The sequence below is a fragment of the Petaurus breviceps genome, unplaced genomic scaffold (assembly GCF_028583685.1).
Source record: "Petaurus breviceps papuanus isolate PSGF00001 unplaced genomic scaffold, PetGlider_PUasm1.0 221, whole genome shotgun sequence".
Classification (NCBI taxonomy): domain Eukaryota; kingdom Metazoa; phylum Chordata; class Mammalia; order Diprotodontia; family Petauridae; genus Petaurus; species Petaurus breviceps.
In genome coordinates, this window is record NW_027185877.1 from 1,290,856 (window position 1) to 1,311,932 (window position 21,077).

At 36.5% G+C, this 21,077-nt stretch overlaps 1 protein-coding gene across 3 annotated transcripts in view; it reads left to right on the plus strand.

Moving 5' to 3' along the window:
• Positions 1–21,077, plus strand: part of PPFIA2 (PTPRF interacting protein alpha 2) — a 737,051-nt gene that overhangs the window by 544,325 nt on the left and 171,649 nt on the right. For all 3 annotated transcript variants that reach the window (XM_069094786.1, XM_069094785.1, XM_069094787.1), the window contains one exon: positions 6,276–6,392. In XM_069094786.1, the coding sequence (XP_068950887.1) occupies positions 6,276–6,392 (117 nt within the window). The remainder of the gene's footprint in view (positions 1–6,275; positions 6,393–21,077) is intronic.

Here is a 21,077-nt window from a genome sequence, read left to right on the forward strand (position 1 = left end):
GGATTGTACCAGCTGGAATGAAAAATGGTAAAGAGGACATAAAACCAAATAAGGGAACGAAAAAGATGAGGTATTTTGCTTCCACCTGGATATAAACTTAGTTCTTTCTAGTTCTTTCTCTGGATGCACATATTTCTCTCCATCATGAGTCTTTTGGGATTGACTTATACCACTGCATTGCTGGGAAGAGTACAGTCTATCAAAGTTAGTCATCACACATACGTTGTGTCTGTAATTGTGTACCAATTTCTCCTGGTTCTACTCTTCTCACTCAGCATCAGTTTGTATAAGCCTCTCCAGGTAAATATGAAGACCATCTGCTCCTCATTTCTTATAGCACAATAGTATTCCATAACATGCATATACCACAACTTATTCAGACGTTACCCAATTGATGGGCACCCCCTTAATTTCCAATTCTTTGCCACCACAAAAAGAGGTGCTATAAACATTTTTGTACATATGGGTCTTTCTCCCATTTCTATGATTTCTTTGGGATATAGCCCTAGGAGTGGTATTGCTGGATCAAAGGGTATGAAAGTATTTATAGCCCTTTGGGCATAATTCCAGATTGCTCTCCAGAAAGGCTGGATCAGTTCACAACTCCACCAACAATGCATTAGTGATCCAATTTTCCCACATCCTCCCCAGCATTTGTCATTTTCCTATTTTGTCATCTTAGCCAATCTGACTGGCGAGATGTGGTACCTCAGAGTTGTTGTGATTTGCATTTCTCTAATCAATAGTGAATTAGAGCATTTCTTCATGTGCTTATAGATAGCTTTAATTTCTTTCTCTGAAAACTGCCTGTTCATATCCTTTGACCATTTATCAATTGGGAAATGACTTGTATTCTTATAAATTTGACTCAATTCTCTGTATATTTTAGAAATGAGTCCTTTGTCAGAGACATAGGTTGTAAAGATTCTTTCCCAATTTCCCACCTCCCTCTTAATCTTGGTTACATTGGCTTTCTTTGTACAGAAACTTTTCAATTTCATGTAGTCAAAATTATCCATTTTACATTTTATAATGTTCTCTAATTCTTGTTTAGACATAAAGTCTTTCCCTCTCCACAAGTCTGATAGGTAAACTATTCCTTGTTTTAGGAGACTGCTTACAATATCAATCTTTATACCTAGATCATGAACCCATTTAGACTTGAGTTTGGTATATGGTGTTAGATAATGGTCTATGCCCAGTTTCTGCCATACTATATTCCAGTTTTCCTAGCAGATTTTGTCAAATAGTGAGTTCTTATCCCAAAAACCAGGGTCTGGAGGTTTATCAAACAACACATTACTATAGTCATTGACTTCTGAATCTCGTGTGCCTAATCTATTCCAGTGATCCACTCCTCTATTCCTCAACCAATACCAAGTAGTTTTGATGACTGCTGCTTTATAGTACAGATTGAAATCTGGTAAAGCTAGTCCACCTTCCCTAGCATTTCTTTTCATTAATTCCCTTGATATTCTGGACCATTTATTCTTCCAAATGAATTTTGTTGCTATTTTTTCTAGCTCTATAAAGTAGTTTTTTGGTAAATTAATTGGTATGGCACTAAATATATAATTTAATTTAGGTAAAATTGTCATTTTTATTATATTAGCTCGACCCAGCCATGAGCAATTGATATTTTTCCAATTAGTTAGATCTGACTTTATTTGTGTGAAAAGTGTTTTGTAGTTGTGATCATACAGGTCCTGGGTTTGTTTTGGCAGGTAGATTCCCAAATATTTTATAATGTCTACAGTAACTTTAAATGGGTTTCTCTTTCTATTTCTTGCTGTTGAATTTCATTGGCACTATATAGGAATGCTGAGAATTTATGTGGGTTTATTTTATATCCTGCAGCTTTGCCAAATTTATTTATTGTCTCAAGCAGTTTTTTACTTGATTCTCTAGGATTCTCTAAGTATATCATCATATCATCTGCAAAGAGTGATAGCTTGGTCTCTGCCTAATTTGATTCCTTTGATTTCTTTTTCTTCTCTAATTGCTACTGCTAACATTTCTAGTACCAGATTGAATAAGAGGGGTGATAGTGGACACCCTTGTTTCACCCCGGATCTTATGGGAAATGCTTATAGCTTCTCCCCATTACATATAATACTTGCTGATGGCTTTAAATAGATGCTACCTATTATTTTAAGGAAGGCTCCATTTATTCCTATACTTTCTAATGTTTTTAATAGGAATGGATGTTGTATTTTGTCAAAGGCCTTTTCTGCATCTATTGAGATGATCATGTGGTTTCTGCTAGTTTTATTGTTGATATGATGAATTATACTGATGGTTTTCCTAATATTAAACCATCCTTGCATTCCTGGAATAAATCCTACCTCATCAAAGTGTATTATTCTTGAAATAAGTTGCTGTAGTCTTTTTGCTAGTATTTTATTTAGAATTTTTGCATCTATATTAATAAGAGAGATTGGTCTATAATTTTCTTTCTCTGTTTTATCTCTTCCTGATTTTGGTATCAGTACCATATTTGTGTTATAAAAAGAATTTGGTAGGACTCCTTCTTCACTAATTTTCCCAAATAGTTTGTAGAGTATTGGAATCAATTGTTCTTTAAATGTTTGATAGAATTCACTAGTGAATCCATCTGGCCCTGGAGATTTTTTCCTAGGGAGCTGACTGATGGCTTGTTCAATTTCTTTTTCTGAGATGGGATTATTTAAGTAATTTACTTCCTCTTCAGTTAATCTGGGCAACTTGTATGTTTCTAAATATTCATCCATTTCCCTAAGATTGTCAAATTTATGTGCATACAATTGGGAAAAATTATTCCTAATTATTGTTTTGATTTCCTCTTCATTGGAGGTAGATTCACCCTTTTCATTTTTGATACTCATAATTTGGTTTTTTTCTTTCTTTTTTATCATATTGACTAAGGATCTATCAATTTTTTTTTTCATAAAACCAGCTCTTGGTTTTATTTATTAATTCAATAGTTTTCTTAATTTCAATTTTATTAACCTCTCCTTTTGTCTTCAATATTTTTAATTTAGTATTTAATTGGGGATTTTGAATTTGTTCTTTTTCTAGTTTTTTTTAATTGCATGCCCAATTCGTTGAGCTCCCTTTTCTCTAATTTAATCATGTATGCACTCAGGGATATAAAACTTCCCCTAAGAACTGCCTTTAATGCTTCCCACAGATTTTGGTATGTTGTCTCATTATTATCATTCTCTTGAATGAAATTACTGATTTTTTCTATAATTTCTTGTTTGACCCACTCATTCTTTAGGATTAAATTGTTTAATTTCCAATTAGTTTTTAGTCTGTATTTCCCTGGCCCTTTATTGCATATAATTTTTTTGCATCATGATCTGAGAAGGATGCATTTAATATTTCTGCCTTACTGCATAGAATTGTGAGGTTTTTATGCCCTAGAACATGGTCAATTTTTGATTATGTGCCATGAACCGCTGAGAAGAAAGTATATTCCTTTTTGTCCCCATTCAGTTTTCTCCAGAGATGTATCATACCTATCCTCTCTAAAATCCTGTTCACCTCCTTAACTTCTTTCTTGTTTATTTTGAGGTTGGATTTATCAAGTTCAGAGAGGGGGAGATTAAGGTCTCCCACTAGTATAGTTTTGCTATCTATTTCTTCCTCTAATTCCTTTACCTTCTCCTCTAGGAATTTGGATGCTACACCACTTGATGCATATATGTTAAGTAGTGATATTGCTTCATTCTCGATGGTGCCTTTTAACAGGATATCGTTTCCTTCCTTATCTCTTTTAATTAGGTCAATTTTTGCTTTTGCTTTATTTGTGATAAGGATTGCTACCCCTGCTTTTTTTTTACTTTGGCTAAGGCATGATATATTTTATTCCAACCTTTTACCTTTACCTTGTGTGTATCCCTCTGTTTCAGATGTGTTTCTTGTAAACAGCATATTGTAGATTTATGATTTCTAATCCATTCTGCTATCCATCTCCATTTTATGGGAGAGTTTATTCCATTCACATTTACAGTTATGATTGTTATCTGTTTCTTCCCCCCATCCTATTCCTTCCCCTGTTAATGTTCATATTTTCCCTCCCTTCTCCCTTCCCCCCTTAATAGTTTTCCTTTTGACCACCACCTCCCTCAGTGTTCCCTTTTCAGCCCCCCTCCCTTTTCCTCCCCTTTCCCCTTACTACTTCCCTCCCTACAAACCACTCCCACCCCCCTTTCATAACCCTTTCCCCCTCCTGCTGCCTGTAGGATGTCATTATACTTAATGAAGTATGCTATTTCTTCCTCGCATCAAGAGTGACTGGAACAAATCTCATGCGAAGCTCCTCTCCCTCTCCTCTTTTCCTCTAAAATGATACTTTTTGCATTTCTTCTCCATAGAGTCCTATGCTTAACTGGTTATTATTCCCTCCTTATACCAGAGCCAATGAGGGAAAAGCTCATATGCTTCCCAACTCCCTCCCTTTTTTTTCCTCTGCTATACAGTTTTTATGCCTCTGTGAGTGGCATAATTTACCCCTTTCCACTTCAACCATTCCCTTTCTTCCATTGCAGTCCCTTTGTAGTCCTTAACAAGATTTTTAAAAAATCGTCATTTTGTGTATTTTATAGTCATACCTTCTACTTGTCTATAACCAGTTTGCTCTTATCACATAGCAGGGTGTGTGTGTTCTCCTTGTTTACCTTTCTAAGTCACTGTTGCATCTTGTAAATGGAGGTTGAATTTTCCATTGAGCTCTGGCTTTTTTATCAAGAAGGTCAGTAACTCTGTTATATCATTGAATGACCATCTCTTTGCCTGGAAGAATATGCTCAGTCTCACTGGGTATGTGATCCTTGGTTGTAACCCGAGCTCTTTTGCCCTCCAGAAAATTGTATTCCACTGCCTCTGATCTTTCAGTGTAGAGGCTGCCAAATCTTGTACAATCCTCACTGTGGACCCTCGATATTTGAATTGTTTCTTTCTGGCCGCTTGAAATATTTTCTCTTTTATCTGGTAATTCTGGAGTTTGGCCACAACATTTTGAGAACTTTTCAGTTTGGGATCTCTTAACAGCAGGTTCCAGTGGATTCTCTCGATTTCTATTTTACCCTCAGGTTCTAGTATCTCAGGGCAGTTTTACTTAACGAGCTCTTGAAGAATGTTGTCCAGGCTCATTTTTTCATCATAATTTTCTAGTAGGCCTATGATTCTCAGATTATCTCTCCTGGATCTGTTTTCCAGGTCAGTTATTTTTTCTTTGAGGTATTTTACCTCTTTTTCTAATTTTTCATTTTTGTTGTTTTGCTTGGCTAATTCTTGGTTCTTCATAGAGTTATTTGTTTCCATTTGGTTAGTTCTGGTTTTTAGCAAATCATTTTCCTTGGTTAATTTTTGAAGCTCCTTTTCCATATCATACACTTTTCTTTTGAGAGAGATGTTTTCCTCATTATAATGTTTTTCTAATTCTGCTATTTTCATTTTGAGAGAATTATTCATTTTGTCTTCTATCTCTCTCATTTTGTTTTCAAAGTTCCTTTTGATCTCATCTAGGAGAGCTTTCTGTGCTTGGGACCCATTCCCTGTTGAAGTTTCAGCTTTGGGTGTGGAGTCCACATTGTCTCCCTCTGAGGTTGGTTCCTCCCTCTGAGGATAGTAGGACTCCAGAGTCTTGTCTGCTTTCTACCCATTTTGAGGCAGGGTCCTAACCACGCCCTTCCTCTAGGATCCCAAGCCTTTACTGTAGAGGGTTTTGCCCTGGGGCCTTTCAGGGTCAGAGGCGGGGTTTGGAGCAAGTGAGCTTCACTCTGTCTTTCTGGACTTTGGAGGTCCTGAAAGGGGCTTTTTTTTTTTTAATTTCTGGGCTATGAATGGTAGCCCCAGGACAGGGGCCCCTGTATTTGCTTCTTACCTTGCTCTTTCCAGTCCCAGCCCTTTGGTGATAGGCCTGGTAGTGGACCTTGTGGTTGGTGGGAAGACTTGCCCTCGGAGTTGATCAGGCCCCTTCCCGGTCTGAGTCTGCTGGCCGCGCCGTGCCTTCCCGGCCTGCCCCTGCATCTGCCCAATGATGTAGTATTTAAGAATATTAACTTTTTATTTAGAAAAATAATAATAATTGCCTTGAAACTTGAGTTTTTCATAGGAAGTGTGTGTGTGTGTGTGTGTGTGTGTGTGTGTGTGTGTGTGTATTAAATTTCTGGCTTGTGAAAGTATTTTCCAGATTTTATCAATGTTTTTTGAGCCAATTATTTTGTTATTTGCAGCTTTATACTCTGTTTCCCTCACTCCTTCAAAGACTACCTGCTTCTCTTTTGTAGATTGTTGCCTTGCGGGAACAAAATGCTCATATTCAAAGGAAAATGGCATCTGGAGAAGGGTCCACAGAGTCAGAACATATAGAAGGGATGGAGCCTGGCCAGAAAATTCATGAAAAGGTTAGACTTTCCTTACTTATTCTTATATTGGATTTGTTTCCTACCATAGCATTTGCTATAAACATTAGCTATAAACAGTGCTTAATGCATACTTCATGGCTTCTTCTAAACCAAACCCCATGATACTTTTTTTCTCTTCTTCTGTACTTAAATATGAAGATATCATGCAAATGAATTTAATTTTATTTGAATACATTGAGGGAAAAAACTTTAGTCATTTATTTGCTTTCATGAAACTAAGACAATTAGCAGTTGAACTTGAAATTTGAAGAAAAAAACAAGTGAGAATTTTTATTCATTAAAAAAAAAGTGTTTATTGAGTACTTACCATGTATTGAAAGCAGTTTGGCATAGACCATAGAGCTGGGAAGATGCAGGTTTAAGTCCCATTTTCTAAGTAAATTTGAAAGACTTAAAAGCTGTAATCAATTCAAAGACAAATAGTGATTTCATAGGCCTTGTGCAGAAAATGCTATTTACCTCTTGAAAGAGTGAACAGACTTGTGATGTAGAATGAGTCATAAAATTTGGACAAGCCCACTGTGATGTTTTGCTTTGTTTGACTATGCATATTTATGACAGGGATTTTGCTTTAATTTTTCATTTTGGGGAGGGAAGAAAGGCAGAGAAAATTAATGCTTTTTTTAAAAATTTGAAACATTAAAAGACAAAAATTCTCAGAGAAAATGGATATAAAATAAGCTAAGTAATTCTGTTTTTCTCTGGAATCTATTAATATCATTCTATCAATCTGATTTAGTGTTCCTAAGACTAATTTGATAATTAGCTTTACCTAATAAAGCTAAAAGGCCCTTTTTTAGTGCTCCTGAAATTTGTCAACTTCAGCTGATTCTGTATTTCATATCATGATAGTATTTCTTTATGATCATTCCTTTCTTTTGAATTCATCCTCTAAATAGCCAGCTTTTGTTTTTATATTCATCTTTTTAAAAATTAAGTAGATTGATGAGATCCTTGTATATTAGCATGAATCTCTTCTGAAAATGCCTCCTTTTCATCCTCATTAAATTCATTTCTGTTTCTATCTTCAGAACGTTATTCTTGTTTTCTTCTCATTCACCTTTGAGCAACTTTAGCAATAAACTATTATAATGTAAACAAAAGAAACTATATCATAATCTCTTTTCTCTGACACATTTGGAACTTTATTTTCCCCAATTTAGGGAATATAACAGAGTTAACAATGTTTTTCTCTCCTTTATCAGGTAAAACATTCTAATATGGAAGTGGTAATGTGCACCCTAGGTTCTGATGATTTCTTCTTAAGACATCAATTCTTTGCTGATGCTTAAAATCAGGCCCAGAATTTAGTCAATTTTTCTATGGTTCCAAAATCATCATCTCTTTCCTCTTTCTGTCCAGGTGGTATACACAACTTCATTTCTGTTTCTCACTAAGTTGATTAATAAATATTCTTTATCATGTTTGATTCATTCTTTTCCTGTGATCAAAATTTTTATAAATTCCTACCTTATATTGAAAGATAGGATGCAACAGTAGAAAGTGTGGGTTTAAGTCCCATAATAGTTATGTGGCCCTGGGTGAGCTACTTTATCTCTTGATGTTATTGACATCTCTCTTTACATAAATTGCAAATAGGTTAGTGACCTGTATTGATAGAGAGAGTTTCCCCAGCTGATAGTGACATTTGTCAATGGAATCACAAGCACATTGAGATCCTTAAAGAACTGTCTTATGTGACTGGTAAGACACTATCAGTGACCTTTCAAATATTGTGTAAAATATAAGAGATATTTCTGGAAGTAAAAAGTATTGCTTTAAAAAAAGTTTTAAGTTAAAACTACTAAATTAAAAAATCAAATGATGGAGAGTATCTTTACTATTGTGAATCCTCTGAAAAAAAGATTTACATAATTGGATGCCAGAAATGCAGAAATGGAAGAAAGAATACCAGAATAGAGTGAAAGTCAGTCTGCCAAGTAGTATTTATTAAACCCCTACCATGTGTCAGAAACAAAGAACAAGATTAGAAGAATATCTGAAATCTAAGTCAAAGCAATTATAATTGAAAACATAAAACAAGCCAATCAAGCAGGTAGGGGGAAGATGGGATAAAAAAGCTTAACTGCCATATTTAGATAATTGTACAAAAATGCACAAAAGTATTGGAAACAGGACAAAGTACAGATCAATAGAATCTATACATTTGTAGAGGCTATAGGAAGAAGTCTGTACTGTTAGAATTAGTCCAAGTAGTCTGGAAAGCCATTTGGAATTATGTAAAAAAAAAAAAAAAAGACACTGAGTTTTTTATGTTGATTGACTTATCAACAATGGACTTATAATACCCAAAGAGGTTAGTAAAATAAATCTAATTCCCATATGTAGAAGACTTGCAATGGCAGCAATGTTTGCAATAATATAAAAAACATTGTCAATCCATAAGTTGACAAATGGCTGCAAAAATTGTGGTATATCAATGTAATGGACTATGATAATGGTGAATGAAGAACATGAAAATTTCAGAGGAAAGTGACATGACTTCTATAAACTGATGAGTCTTAAAGAAAGCAGGATTAAAAATACAATAAACACATTGACTACAATCGCCTAAGGGATCAGCAATGTTAAATGAAAATGGAATGGGGGAGGGGGCCGGCTAGGTGGCACAGTGAATAGAGGGCCCGCCCTGGAGTCAGGAGGGCCTGAGTTCAAATATGACCTCAAGACACTTAACACTTACTACCATGTTTCCCTGATAATAAGACCTATCCTGAAAATAAGCCCTCCCCTTACTGTGTAAGATTCCTCTAAAATAAGCCTCCCCCAAAAATAAGCCCTATTGAGATTGCTACTGTAGTGAAGGTGATCCTCTGTGCTACACGCTACATTACGGTACCCTCTGTATGCACCATCTCCCCCCCCTGGATGAAACGCATGCCGCGCTCCGAGCTGCATCCAATCAGAGCTGCAGCAGTGAGTGCATCATCCTGTTCTTTATTGAATTCATTATTGAATAAAGGTACATTTTTTTGTTCACATTTACCTGTTTATTAAAATTGCTGTCAATGTTCATTAAAATAAGCCCTCCCCTGAAAATAAGCCCTCTGGTGTTTTTCTGTCCAAAAAATTTTAATAAGACAGTGTCTTATTATCGGGGAAACACGGTAGCCATGTGACCTTGGGCAAGTCACTTAACCCCAATTGCCCTCTCTTTCCTCCTCCAAAAAAAAAAAAGGAAAATGGAATTTAGACAAAATACCACCACCAAGTTTGGTGCCAGATAACTAACCACACTCCCTTTTTAAAACGTATTCCCTTCCTCTTACAAAACTATAAGAGCAAAATGATTTTGTGCACTATGAATCCCACTTACCCTATTGTAGGGTTTGTCTTAATTTTTTCTTTTGGGGAGGAGAAGAGAAGTACTCTGTGGACTAGGGAAATTGTCTATTTAATAGTGAGTGTTGTCTTAAGAAAAGATGTATCTGGGGCGCTAGGTGGCACAGTGAGAAAAGCATTGGCCCCAGAATCAGGAGGACCTGGATTCTGATCTGGCCTCAGACACTTCACACACACACACACACACAAAACCTAGCCATGTAACCTTGGGCAAGTTACTTAACCCCTATTGCCCTCCAAAAGGAAAAAAAAAAAAAAGAAAAGATGTATCAGTTTAAAAATGAAAGAAAAAGTATAAATAGTTGAAAAGCACTTTTAATTCAAGGTACTTATAGGGAAGTAATTTTTATCCAATCATGAATAGTTTTAACCTTTCTTATTCTTTGGTATAAATAATTAAAAATACTAATAGCCATGGCATACATATATTTTGGCAGAATGATTTTAAGAAAATTTTGGCTTAGAATGCTAATCTTGTTTGTGAGTTGAAAAGGCAGTCATTCATTTTACTTTTATTTATTTATTTTTGCTTTTTGAAGGGGGAAGGCAGGGCTGTTGGGGTTGAGTGACTAGCCCAAGGTCAAACAACTAGTAAATGTTGTGTCTGAGGCCAGATTTGAACTCAGGTCCTCCTGACTCCAGGGTGGGTGCTCCATTCACTGCACCACCTAGCTACCCCCATTTTACTTTTATTTTTTATTTTTATTGTTTTTGCTTTTTGGAGGGCAATTGGGGTTAAGTAACTTGCCCACGGTCACACGGCTAGTTTTTTTGGGTGTGTGTGTTAAGTGTCTGAGGCCGGATCCGAACTCAGGTCCTTCTGCCTCCAGGGCCGGTGCTCTACTCACTGCGCCACCTAGCCGCCCCAACTCCTTATTACTTTTAGTAAATAAAATGTGACACACTTTGATACAGGTACTATGGTATTCAATGGGGGAAAAAAGGATGTGCTTTATTTGAGCCTTTAATGTACTGTGAGGCTGTTGTTGAGGAGGTCACTGAGTTGTCATGGGCCCAGGGTTTGGTAACTTCCTATTTAGACTAATAATAATGCTTACTAACTAGGTCTGTACTACTGTTTCTGTGCAGTTGAGGAATGTGAGTGGTGTCAGTATTTGTTAGGATTTATAGGTTAAAGCAAAGTTTTGGCCATCCTTCCCTTTTTATGGACATATTTTATTTTTGCTATGGCTACTTCCTTGGTCTCTGCACCTAAAGATGTTGACATATATTTGTTTTTGACTATCAAAATTAATTTAATTAAATTATTGAGTACTGTTGAAATACTCTTGTAGGAATTTGGGATAGAAATATCCATCTTTTTCAAGTCTTTATTCCTTCTTTTCTTCTTTCTATAGATTTTTCTTTAGTTTTTTTTTTTTAAGCAATTGGGGTTAAGTAACTTGCTCAAGGTTACATGGCCAGTTATTTCTGGGTGTGGTGCTAAGTATCTGACCCCGGATTTGATCCCCAGGTCATCCTGACTCTGAGCCGGTGCTCTTGCTCGCTTTGCTACCTGGCCACCCCTTTCTTTAGTCTTAATAGAGAGTGAACATAGAAACCAATGTCCCAGAATGTATACAATTTTAACTCCTCAAAATAATATGAGGAGGAAACCATAGGAAATATTTTAATTTCTTTGATCCAACAGCAGTCACCTTGTTCCAGGGTTGTCTTTCAAAACCAGAAATTCAGTATCAGGCATGAAGACAATGAGTAGAACAGTCATGGTGTAAGCAAGAAGCTGTTTTTTAGTCTGCTCCACCTCCTCCCTGCTCCCTTCCTGCAAATAAAGGTTACAAGTCTGTAGGAGGATGTTCGCATTTGTGCACAAATTGAAAAGTAACTTTTAGAAAAACTGTTGTTGGATATTATGGAATTGTCAAGAAGTGATTTTGAATGCCTAATCACAAGCATTAGCCTTTGGTTAGGGCAGTGAAGTCACTTAAATTATACAGTGAGGCAGGATTGTTTGCCAGTAAGGTGTGTTTTGTGTCAGTGGCTTGAGAACTCTGGTTATAAAAATAATCTTATGAGAACACATTTTGAAATAGTGATTATCACTATACAAAACAAAACAAAACATGATTAATACCAAGGGAGGAGACAAATACATTAAAACATAAGGAAGAAACTTTTCAAATGTTTTAAATATATATGCAAATCCAGAGTTCATATAATCCTCAGTTATTTGAGAACACGGATTCTTAACCTGTAATCAGGAACTTATTGTTAAAATATTTTGTAATTACATTTTAATATAATTGTTTTTTTTAATTCTGTGTATTTTATGCATTTTAGAAATACTGTTTTATCATATGCAAATATATAAGTTTATCATATATAAATAGGATTTTGTTATATAAAATATATTTTTGTTATATATAAGTACATATAAATATGTCATTTTTGTAGCCATCTTCCAAACTACATCCTGAGATTTTCTATGCCCCGCTCACTTGTGGAGTTTGGAGATACATATGCCAGACTTGGGCACAAGATAAGCAAATGGTTATCCAGAGCAACAGCTTACAAGATCTCTCTAAATACCTCATGTGTAATAGTAAAAATCTCTAACTCTTGGCACAAGTTAGAGCCTGAATATGTGTTATCTGACCCTTCACTTTTATCTCTAGTAAAGCCCTTATGTGGGCTGAATTCAGTATCTTGTGCCCAAGTCTGGCATATTTATCTTTGAACTCCAAAAGTGAACAGGACGTAGAAAACCCAGAGATGTGGTTTTGAAGATGGCTACAAAAATCACTGAAAGATCTATGAAAACCCATTGAAGGAAGGGTCAGAAATTTCAATTAACAAGGCTGGATGTGCAGTCTGATTCTGGCTCTCCTTACCTTCCAGAGACATGAATGAATTAAATAACATTAGGATCTCCTGGTACAAGTCTTACATGGATTTAGAAAACACACACACACACACACACACACACACACATACACACACACACATACACACACACTCCAAACCTCTTCCTCCTAGCACTATGTGACCCAGCTTCTTTGCTATTCCTCATACAACTTCTGTTCTTCCATCTCCCAATTTCAAGCATTTTCACTGACTGTCCTCCATGCCTGGAATGTTCTCACTCCTCTCCAGTTGGCTCCCTTCAAGTCCTAGCTAAAATCCTACCTTTCCCAGTCCCCTTTGTTAAATACCCTCTTTCAATTATTTCCAAGTCATCCTTTATGTGGCTTGTTTGTACATAGTTTTTTGCCTGATGTCTTTCCCAGTAGACTGTGAGATCTTCGAGTGCAGGGGCTGACTTTTACCATTTTTTGTATCCCCTGGACCTAATACAGTGCCTAACACGTGGCAGGTTTTTAATTTTAATTTTAAAATGTTTAATGCCTGATAAACTCAATTGATAGAGCCACAATTTTCACAATCATAAGCTGAAGAGTATCCAGAGGACAGCCAGGATCGTGAAGGGCCAGGGTTCATGTTGTATGACAGGTTGAAGAAGCTGGGAAAGAGACACCTCAGGAGAAATACAAGTATTTCATGTGCTGCCATGTGGAGGAAGGATTAGATATGTACTGTTTGGTTCCGGGTGGCTGAATAAGGAACGATGGGAAGAAGTCACAAAGGGGTAAATTTAGGCTTGATGTCATGAAGAACTTCATAAAAATTAGAACTATCTAAAAGTAGGGTACACTCTCTTAGGAAGTAATGAGTTCTTCTGAAGTGGATGTATTCAAGCAGAGGATAGAAGATCACTTCTTTGTATTTTTGTGGGCCTCCCTTTCCAGATATGGGTTGGACTGCAGGGTTACTGAGATCCCTTCCAGCACTAAATTCTGCATGTGGTTGTGTATAATTATATTATTATTCTTGAATTATTTAGCCATATAGGCCAATTTTCCTTTTATCATTTCTGGTTCATCCTATTTGATTTCTTTTATTTATTCATTTTTCATTATTTGATAATACATAACCCTTTCTTTCCCAAGAAAATTTGACTTTTTTTCCCTATTTAAGTAAACTATCTTACACTTCTCTTTCTTGAACTCCAATCTTCTGGGAAGAATAAAAGTGAATGAAAAATAATTTATTCATCATTTTGCTAAGCACTGTGCTGAAGAAATAAAAATACAGAAGAAAAGAAACTCTCTGCCCTCATTCTAATATCAGAAATAGCAATATAACATATATATAACACATATCATATGTCATATATAATTACATACAATATATAACATGCCTAAGTATACAGATATATAACAAATAGATAATATATAACATAACATATGATAATGTTTAAATTTATAATATAAAATTAAATATATAACAATTATATTCAATATCTAACCATATAATTTTATAAAATATGTAACATAATTATATATATTATAAATGTAGTATATATGCGACAAAATAACAAAGCTATTCTAACTCACAAAATCTACAAGGAAATAGTGCAAACATTCTGTATAGAAGTTACAAACTCACCTGGAGCAGAGCAGATCATTGAATGTATTCAGATAATCCCAAATTCCCGCTCTGTTTCTTGCTTGCTATGTGACCCCCACAAGTAAATACCTGTAATGCAATGCCAAGCAAAGGCAACTTCCCAAGGTTCAAAATGCCAGCATAGGTGCTCTCCATTTTATTCAGTGAAAAATTAAGAACAGAGAAGATCAAAATATGACATCATTCAAAATACAGCATTTACTGTGTGATTCAATTATCTCCAAGTACTACCTGATTTAATCAAGTACTACCCCACCCCAGGACATTACATTCATTTAATCAATAACAAAGTCCCTCTTTTAATACTACTCCACCCCTAGGCTGTACCTTCATTTAGTCCATCACAAAGCCCTTCTTCTCAAATGGAGATTAGTTTCCAATCATAAGTAAAGTACATTCATTTGTTCAATCACAGAGCACAAAAAGGTCAAAAGTTCCCCACCCTCGGATCACAATTGAATCTACCCCAGAGTTACAACAAGCTTAAGCACGGCACTTAATACCCAAATAGAGGTCTTTTCTTCATCTTGACAGAGGCAAGTTCTCAGCAATTTTTGTTCTGGGGAGACAAAGCTTAGCAAGGCCACAAGATACATTGCCAGTGTCTTCATTAATCCATTCTCTGTCTGCAGAACAGTCCTAGGACACGTGAACACATTAGCAAACCGCCTTCCAGGATTTCTGTAAACTTACAACAAGAAAATATTTCTTCAGGGCTTCTGAACCAACAGCAAGGTTGCAAAACCTCTGCAACAACAGCACTGTCCTTCACCAGAGGACAGTATTCACTCTCTGTCTGCAGAACAGTCTCAGTAGCTCTGAACCAACAGCAAGGTTCCCAAACTTCTGCAACAACAGAGCTGTCTTTCACCAGTGGACAAATCTGGCAAAACGACATCAAAACAGACAAAGTACCAGCAAAACAGCCATGTCTCCTCAGTCCTTGGTAGCTTTGGGTGGCAGCTCTCAAAAGTCCTGGTCAATTCAAAGTGGCCCTCCGCAATCCTCTCAGTCTCTCTCTCTGCCTCCAAAGGTGCTGCTTCCAAAAAGTTCTTCTGCCTCTTTCTTGTGTCTCTCCAAATCTATGTCACCAGCTCTTCCCAGTTCAGCCCTCTTTTCACATCAACAAGTCCATCCCACAAGTGGGATTAACAAGCTCTGGGTTTTAACACAATCAAACCAAAAACCAAGCCAATACAGGCGAATCTTTAAATTACATTACTATTGATGAGGGATGGAATCCCAATAGATTCATCAGGAATTATGATCTTATCTAAGACCAGAAAACATGCAATATCGTCTGGAAAGAATTCAAGGTCTCAGGCTTAATTGGAGTGAGAGTTGTAGAAGTTTATTGTTAGGCTTCTATGAGAAGCGGGCAAGAGTCCTTTAGGGGACTTGCAAGTGAGAGGGGTACATGCTTTTACCTTTAAAGGGTAGGGCTGACATTGTCAGGGCTGACCAGACAGGAGGGGCCTCAGTGCATAGACAAAGGTCAGAGCTGACCAAGAGGAGCATGTGAATAGATAGTTTAGATAAGATTTGGGCCAGGCAAAGGAGACAAAAGGCAAGGGGTGTTGCCTAGGTGGAGTGTGGGACAGGGCGAAGGGGCAGAGCTGAAGGATGGGAAAGGACAAATTGCAGTTACAACTGAACGAAGGGGCAGAGCTGAAGGATGGGAAAGGGCAAATTGCAGTTACAACTGAATGGACTGGTTTTACAAGTTGGTTTCACAAATTGATCTAGACCCCAGGTACCCCAACACTATTACAATACCTTTGGACCCATTCTGTCATTTGTAAAATTAGGGCTTTGGATTAATTGGGCCTTAAAGTTTCCATCCAGTTCTAAATTTTATGATGTAATAATAATTGATATTAAATTATTCTTTAAAAGTTTGCAAAGAATGTCATATATCTGTGATCTCATGTGAGCTTGTGAAAGCTGTGTGAGTTTGGTACTTTAGTTCCCCTTATCTCTATATTTACACATGAGGAAACTGAGAATCAGAGAGTTTTAGTGATTTTATTGCAGTGATATAACTAGTAGGGGAGTCACTATGATATAGGCTACTAGAAAGGCAGTATGGCTATGTCTGTGGAGAAAAACTGCTGAAAACCAGTAGTTCAGTTGTTTCCAGTTGTGTCTGACTCTTCATAAAAATAGTATGCTGTATTTTTCATTCAGACCTCATAGTTCTTTCTCTGGATGTAGATAGCATTTATATCATGAGTCTTTTGGAACTGTCTTAGATCATTGTATGACTAAGAATTCCTAAGTCTGTGATAATTGATCATTGCACAGCGTTGCTGTTATTTTGTCCAATGCAGCATCAAGTCTTGAAACCGGGTTTTCCTAATGTAGACGTTTACCGTCTAGTCACTATTATCAACGAGTCTTTCTTCTCATATCATATAGATTTGGACCTAAAAAGGGTCCTGTCAACTCATCTAACCTCATGTAATAGCTGAGGAACCTTAAAACTAGTGTTCAATGTTTAGTTTTTAATCAACCAAAGTGAACTCAAAGTGATTTCTATTTTCCTTTCTCAGTAATTAAAACCTGTCCATCTGATAAGCTATCCCAGAATTCTTCCAAGGATCATTATTAGCTTTAGTGACTTACAGTTAACCTCCATTTTCTTTTTTCTTTTTCAAGCTTAGAACACTGTTTGCCAATCCCCAGACCAACAGAACCTTCCCCAAGTTATCTCATTGCTCACTGAGAGCACCTGAGCAGTCACAACTAAGAGTTCTTCAGTACCTTCTTTATATAATTTGCCCCATTCAAATGAGCTGAACGAATTTAGAGCAGCTGACCATGCCCTAGCTCTTCTTTTGCCTTGGGCTTTTATTCTGTCCTTATTTATTTTTTATTCTTTCTAATCTGAGAATCACTCTCCTTGATGGAAAAAGCTGTGAAGGTAAATTCCAGCTTGTTAACCCCCACCCACTAGTACCAAAGCTGCAGAGCAGAGCTGCTATAAAAGTTAAAGGAATGGAAATGGGTTATAAAAAAAAGGATTATATGATAGGTACTATTTCTGCTTAAAGACTATAAATTTAGGGAACAAGGGGAAGTTTTAACAGGGGAAAAAGTATTAAGAATTTGCAGCACTATTACAAAAAACAGTTACTAAAAAGAAATAAGCAACTACTATCTCATGATTGGTTTTTTTTTCAAATTATAATGAAAATGTTCCATACATATGTCTTTGTTGTTTAGTGAAGTCCAACTTCTCATTACCCCATAGACACATCCAGGGCATGCCTAATAAAAATCTGAAAAGGAAACAGACTTTCTCACATGGGAGGGTGCTGATGAGCTTTCAACCCAAGTTTAGCACGTGAATAGCAAGATTTTAATCACATGTGATTTCACTTGTGTAGGGAGCTTAAATTGCTAGGCCAGTTCTCTCTATAGATAGACTTAGAGAGTTGGCTCAAGCTTTCAGAGGTAAGTGACTTACCCAGGTTGATGTCTTTATGTGTCAAAGGTTACACTTGAAAACCTGCTCTTCCTAACTGCGCCTGCTCTCTATATACCACAGCATTTATACTTACCAGGAATAATTCGCTAAAGTAGATCACTCCAAGATGGTTTTTCTGCTTCTCTGAAGCTGCATTCCAGTTAGGTGTCTCTCTGGATCCTATCCTGCTGTATTGTCCTAGAATCTCTAGCCTTGCACCTCCACCTCTCCCAATAAGGAACCCAGAATCTCTCTCCACCAAAACAGAGTTTGTCTTAAAAAAAAAAAAAAACTCTGAGTATAGAAATTGATAATAGGTCTGATTTCTAGTCAATCAGGCAATTGAATCTCCCTCTACTTAAGTTACTTTTTTTTGGTGGGGGGTTAGTATATATAACTTTTATATGTATATATATACACACACACATACATACACACACATGTACACATACATATTTTCTCTCCAAATAGAATTTAAGTTTCTTGAGAACTCGCGTTGCTTAGTTCTTATCCTTGCATCCCAGTGCCTAGAACATAGAATGGAGATACTTGTGCATCTCATGTTTCTTTTCAGCTACTACAATTTTTCTTCACTCATAGAGCACAGCACTTTCTTCGAATCAGGCAGTTTTTATATAGCTATCATTCTCAGAGTAAGAAGTAGAAAGCAAGGCAGAAACTCCCAACCATAAATGGAAAATGTGTAGAGTGAAGAGTAGGATTCGTCTCAAGGACTGCTCAAACAAGTGGCTCAGCTTCTCCCAAACATGGCTCCCAGAGGTAGTTTGTTGGGCACAGCAAGAGCAAAAGCTTAGCAGAAAATGTCAGGCCCAAACTTAACCCTATCCTAAATGTGAAAATTCCATAAGGGCTTAAGGGGGATCTTCATGGAATTCTCACTCTGACCCCCTCCAAATTCCACCGAACTGAGCCAGAGACAAAAATTATTCAGCTTAAATGCCAAGCTCATTTTCAAAGCATTCCCAGTTAGGAAGGAAGAGCTGAGACCTGGGTATGTATTTGTATATATGGGTATGTATACATACACATATATGTATTACATATTTATTTATATGCCCACATAGGTATAGAGAAATATAAACATATAGAAGGAGAGAATACTAACTGCTTTGAGAACATTTTAAGAATCTGGCTTAAGGAATTTCTATTCAGAAGGAGGACTTTACTGAATTAATTTTAAGTACTCAACTTCCATTAACATGTCTTTATGTGATATGAAGACTCTTTTAGTGTCGCACCCAAAATACTTTGTGAATAAACATAATTTGTCACTAATGTCATTCCCTTCAATGATGTAGATGTATTCTGTACATAGGACAAGCATCAATAGTGATCTCTTCTCACAGATCTTTTTTTTTTCTTTTTTTGGAGGGGGAAGGCAGGGCAATTGGGGTTAAGTGAATTGCCTAAGGTCACATGGCTAGTTTTGTGTTAAGTGTCTGAGTTCAAATTTGAACTCAGGTTCTCCTAGCTCCAGGGCTGGTGCTCTATTCACTGAGCCACCTAATCACCCCTCCTCTCACAGTTCTAATTGCTTTTCTTTTAAACATTTGTTTCTCTATAATCCTCTCCACCTAGATATCAACTAACCTCATCAGTTGCTTTACAGAAAGCTAACTTCTTGTCAGCTGGAGTTTCTTACTTTTGATTACATTATTGATCCTCATCTACCTTTTCCCTCTGGTATCTCAGACAATTATTATTTGACCCAAAGGACTGAATGGTCCTCTCTCAAGTTGCTTGTTCCTTCTATTGATCCCAGATACTGTGCCTTTGTAATGATAATGATGATGATGAAGTGACCTTAGTGATTATTCATTCTATGATTGCATTCATATTTCTTGGTGCTGAAGGTTTATTTTTCCTTTTCACTTCTGATAATGTTAATCATTCATCTAAAAGTTTATTTTCTTTTTATTAAATTTCATACTTGGCTTAAGGCAATTACATTTCTTTGCCCCACCTACCACCAAACATTTTAAAATTTACTCTCCAAGGCTATTTTTTTATTAAATACAACAATCACTTTTTAAGTACTTACTATGTTCCAAAAACTCTTCTAGGTGGTTGGGATAAGGAAAAAAAACAATGAAACAGCCCTTGCCCTTAAAAAGCTTATGTTCTATCAAGGAATATAACATAGACATAAAAAGGTAAATGTAGGAGAATTCCAAATTTCCAAAGGGAAATATCCCCAAAATACCTAACATGATGAACTGGACAAGACAAGATTGAGGCACCACCTCCTCTTCAGCTTCTTCCAAGTTTAATCCCCTTTAAGGAGTAGTCTCCTTAAAGAGCACCTGTGTCCCAGGGTATACTCTTTCCTGTGTGCTACAAGAACCAACCTCTCTCTTCCTCCAGGCTCTCGCTAACTCTCCCTTGCACACAAGCACTCAACATTGAGTAACCATTCATTCTCCACCAATAAGGAGAGTCTTATGCATTATGAAAATTTGCTTGAACCCCAGGTTACATACATGCAAAATAGATATAGAATAAATTGAAGGTAAGTTTGGAAGGACAGAATCCCAGCTGCTGACAATTGGGATAGGTTTCATTTAGAAGGTATTGTGCAGAGTTTTGAAGGACATATAGACTTCTGAAAGAAGAAGGTGAGGTGGGAGTTCATTCTAAATATGGAGTATACAGATCTTCCTGGCTCTAATCACAGCTCTCTATTCACTGAAGACTATTTCTTTTGGCACTATTGAAGATGATTAATTGTTGAAGACTATTTCTAAAACAATAACAACAAAAATGATCCCCTAGCCCCCAAAAAGTGGGGTAGAATTCACAGGACATAGATTCATATTTCAGCTCTATAGTAATTCAGTTTGATTTGGACAAGTGATGGGACCAGTGCTCTTTCTGTCTGGAAATCTTCATCTGTGAATAATGTGGATAAAGATGCCCATCTCACCTTCCTCACAGGACTGGTTTTATAATCATAAGGTGATGGATCACAGATTTAAAGCTTAAATGGATTTAAGAGATCTCCTAGCCCAACTCTCAATTTATACCTGAGGGAACAATCCCAAGGAAATGACTTGCCCAACATGGCATAGCAAAACAGTAGAAGTATTGATATCCTGATTCCAAATAAACCACCATCTCCACTCTTTTTCATTTCCATTTTATATCCTCAATTCAGTTCAACCAACATTTATCAGTGCCTAGTACACCAAGAACATTGCAGTAGGTGCTATGCTAGTATTATGTGAAAGAAACATGTATTTCCAACTTCATTATCTAAAAGTCAGTTTACATTGATTAGAATCTGAGATCATCTGTGAATTTCTGGTTAAATATGAAACCCATTT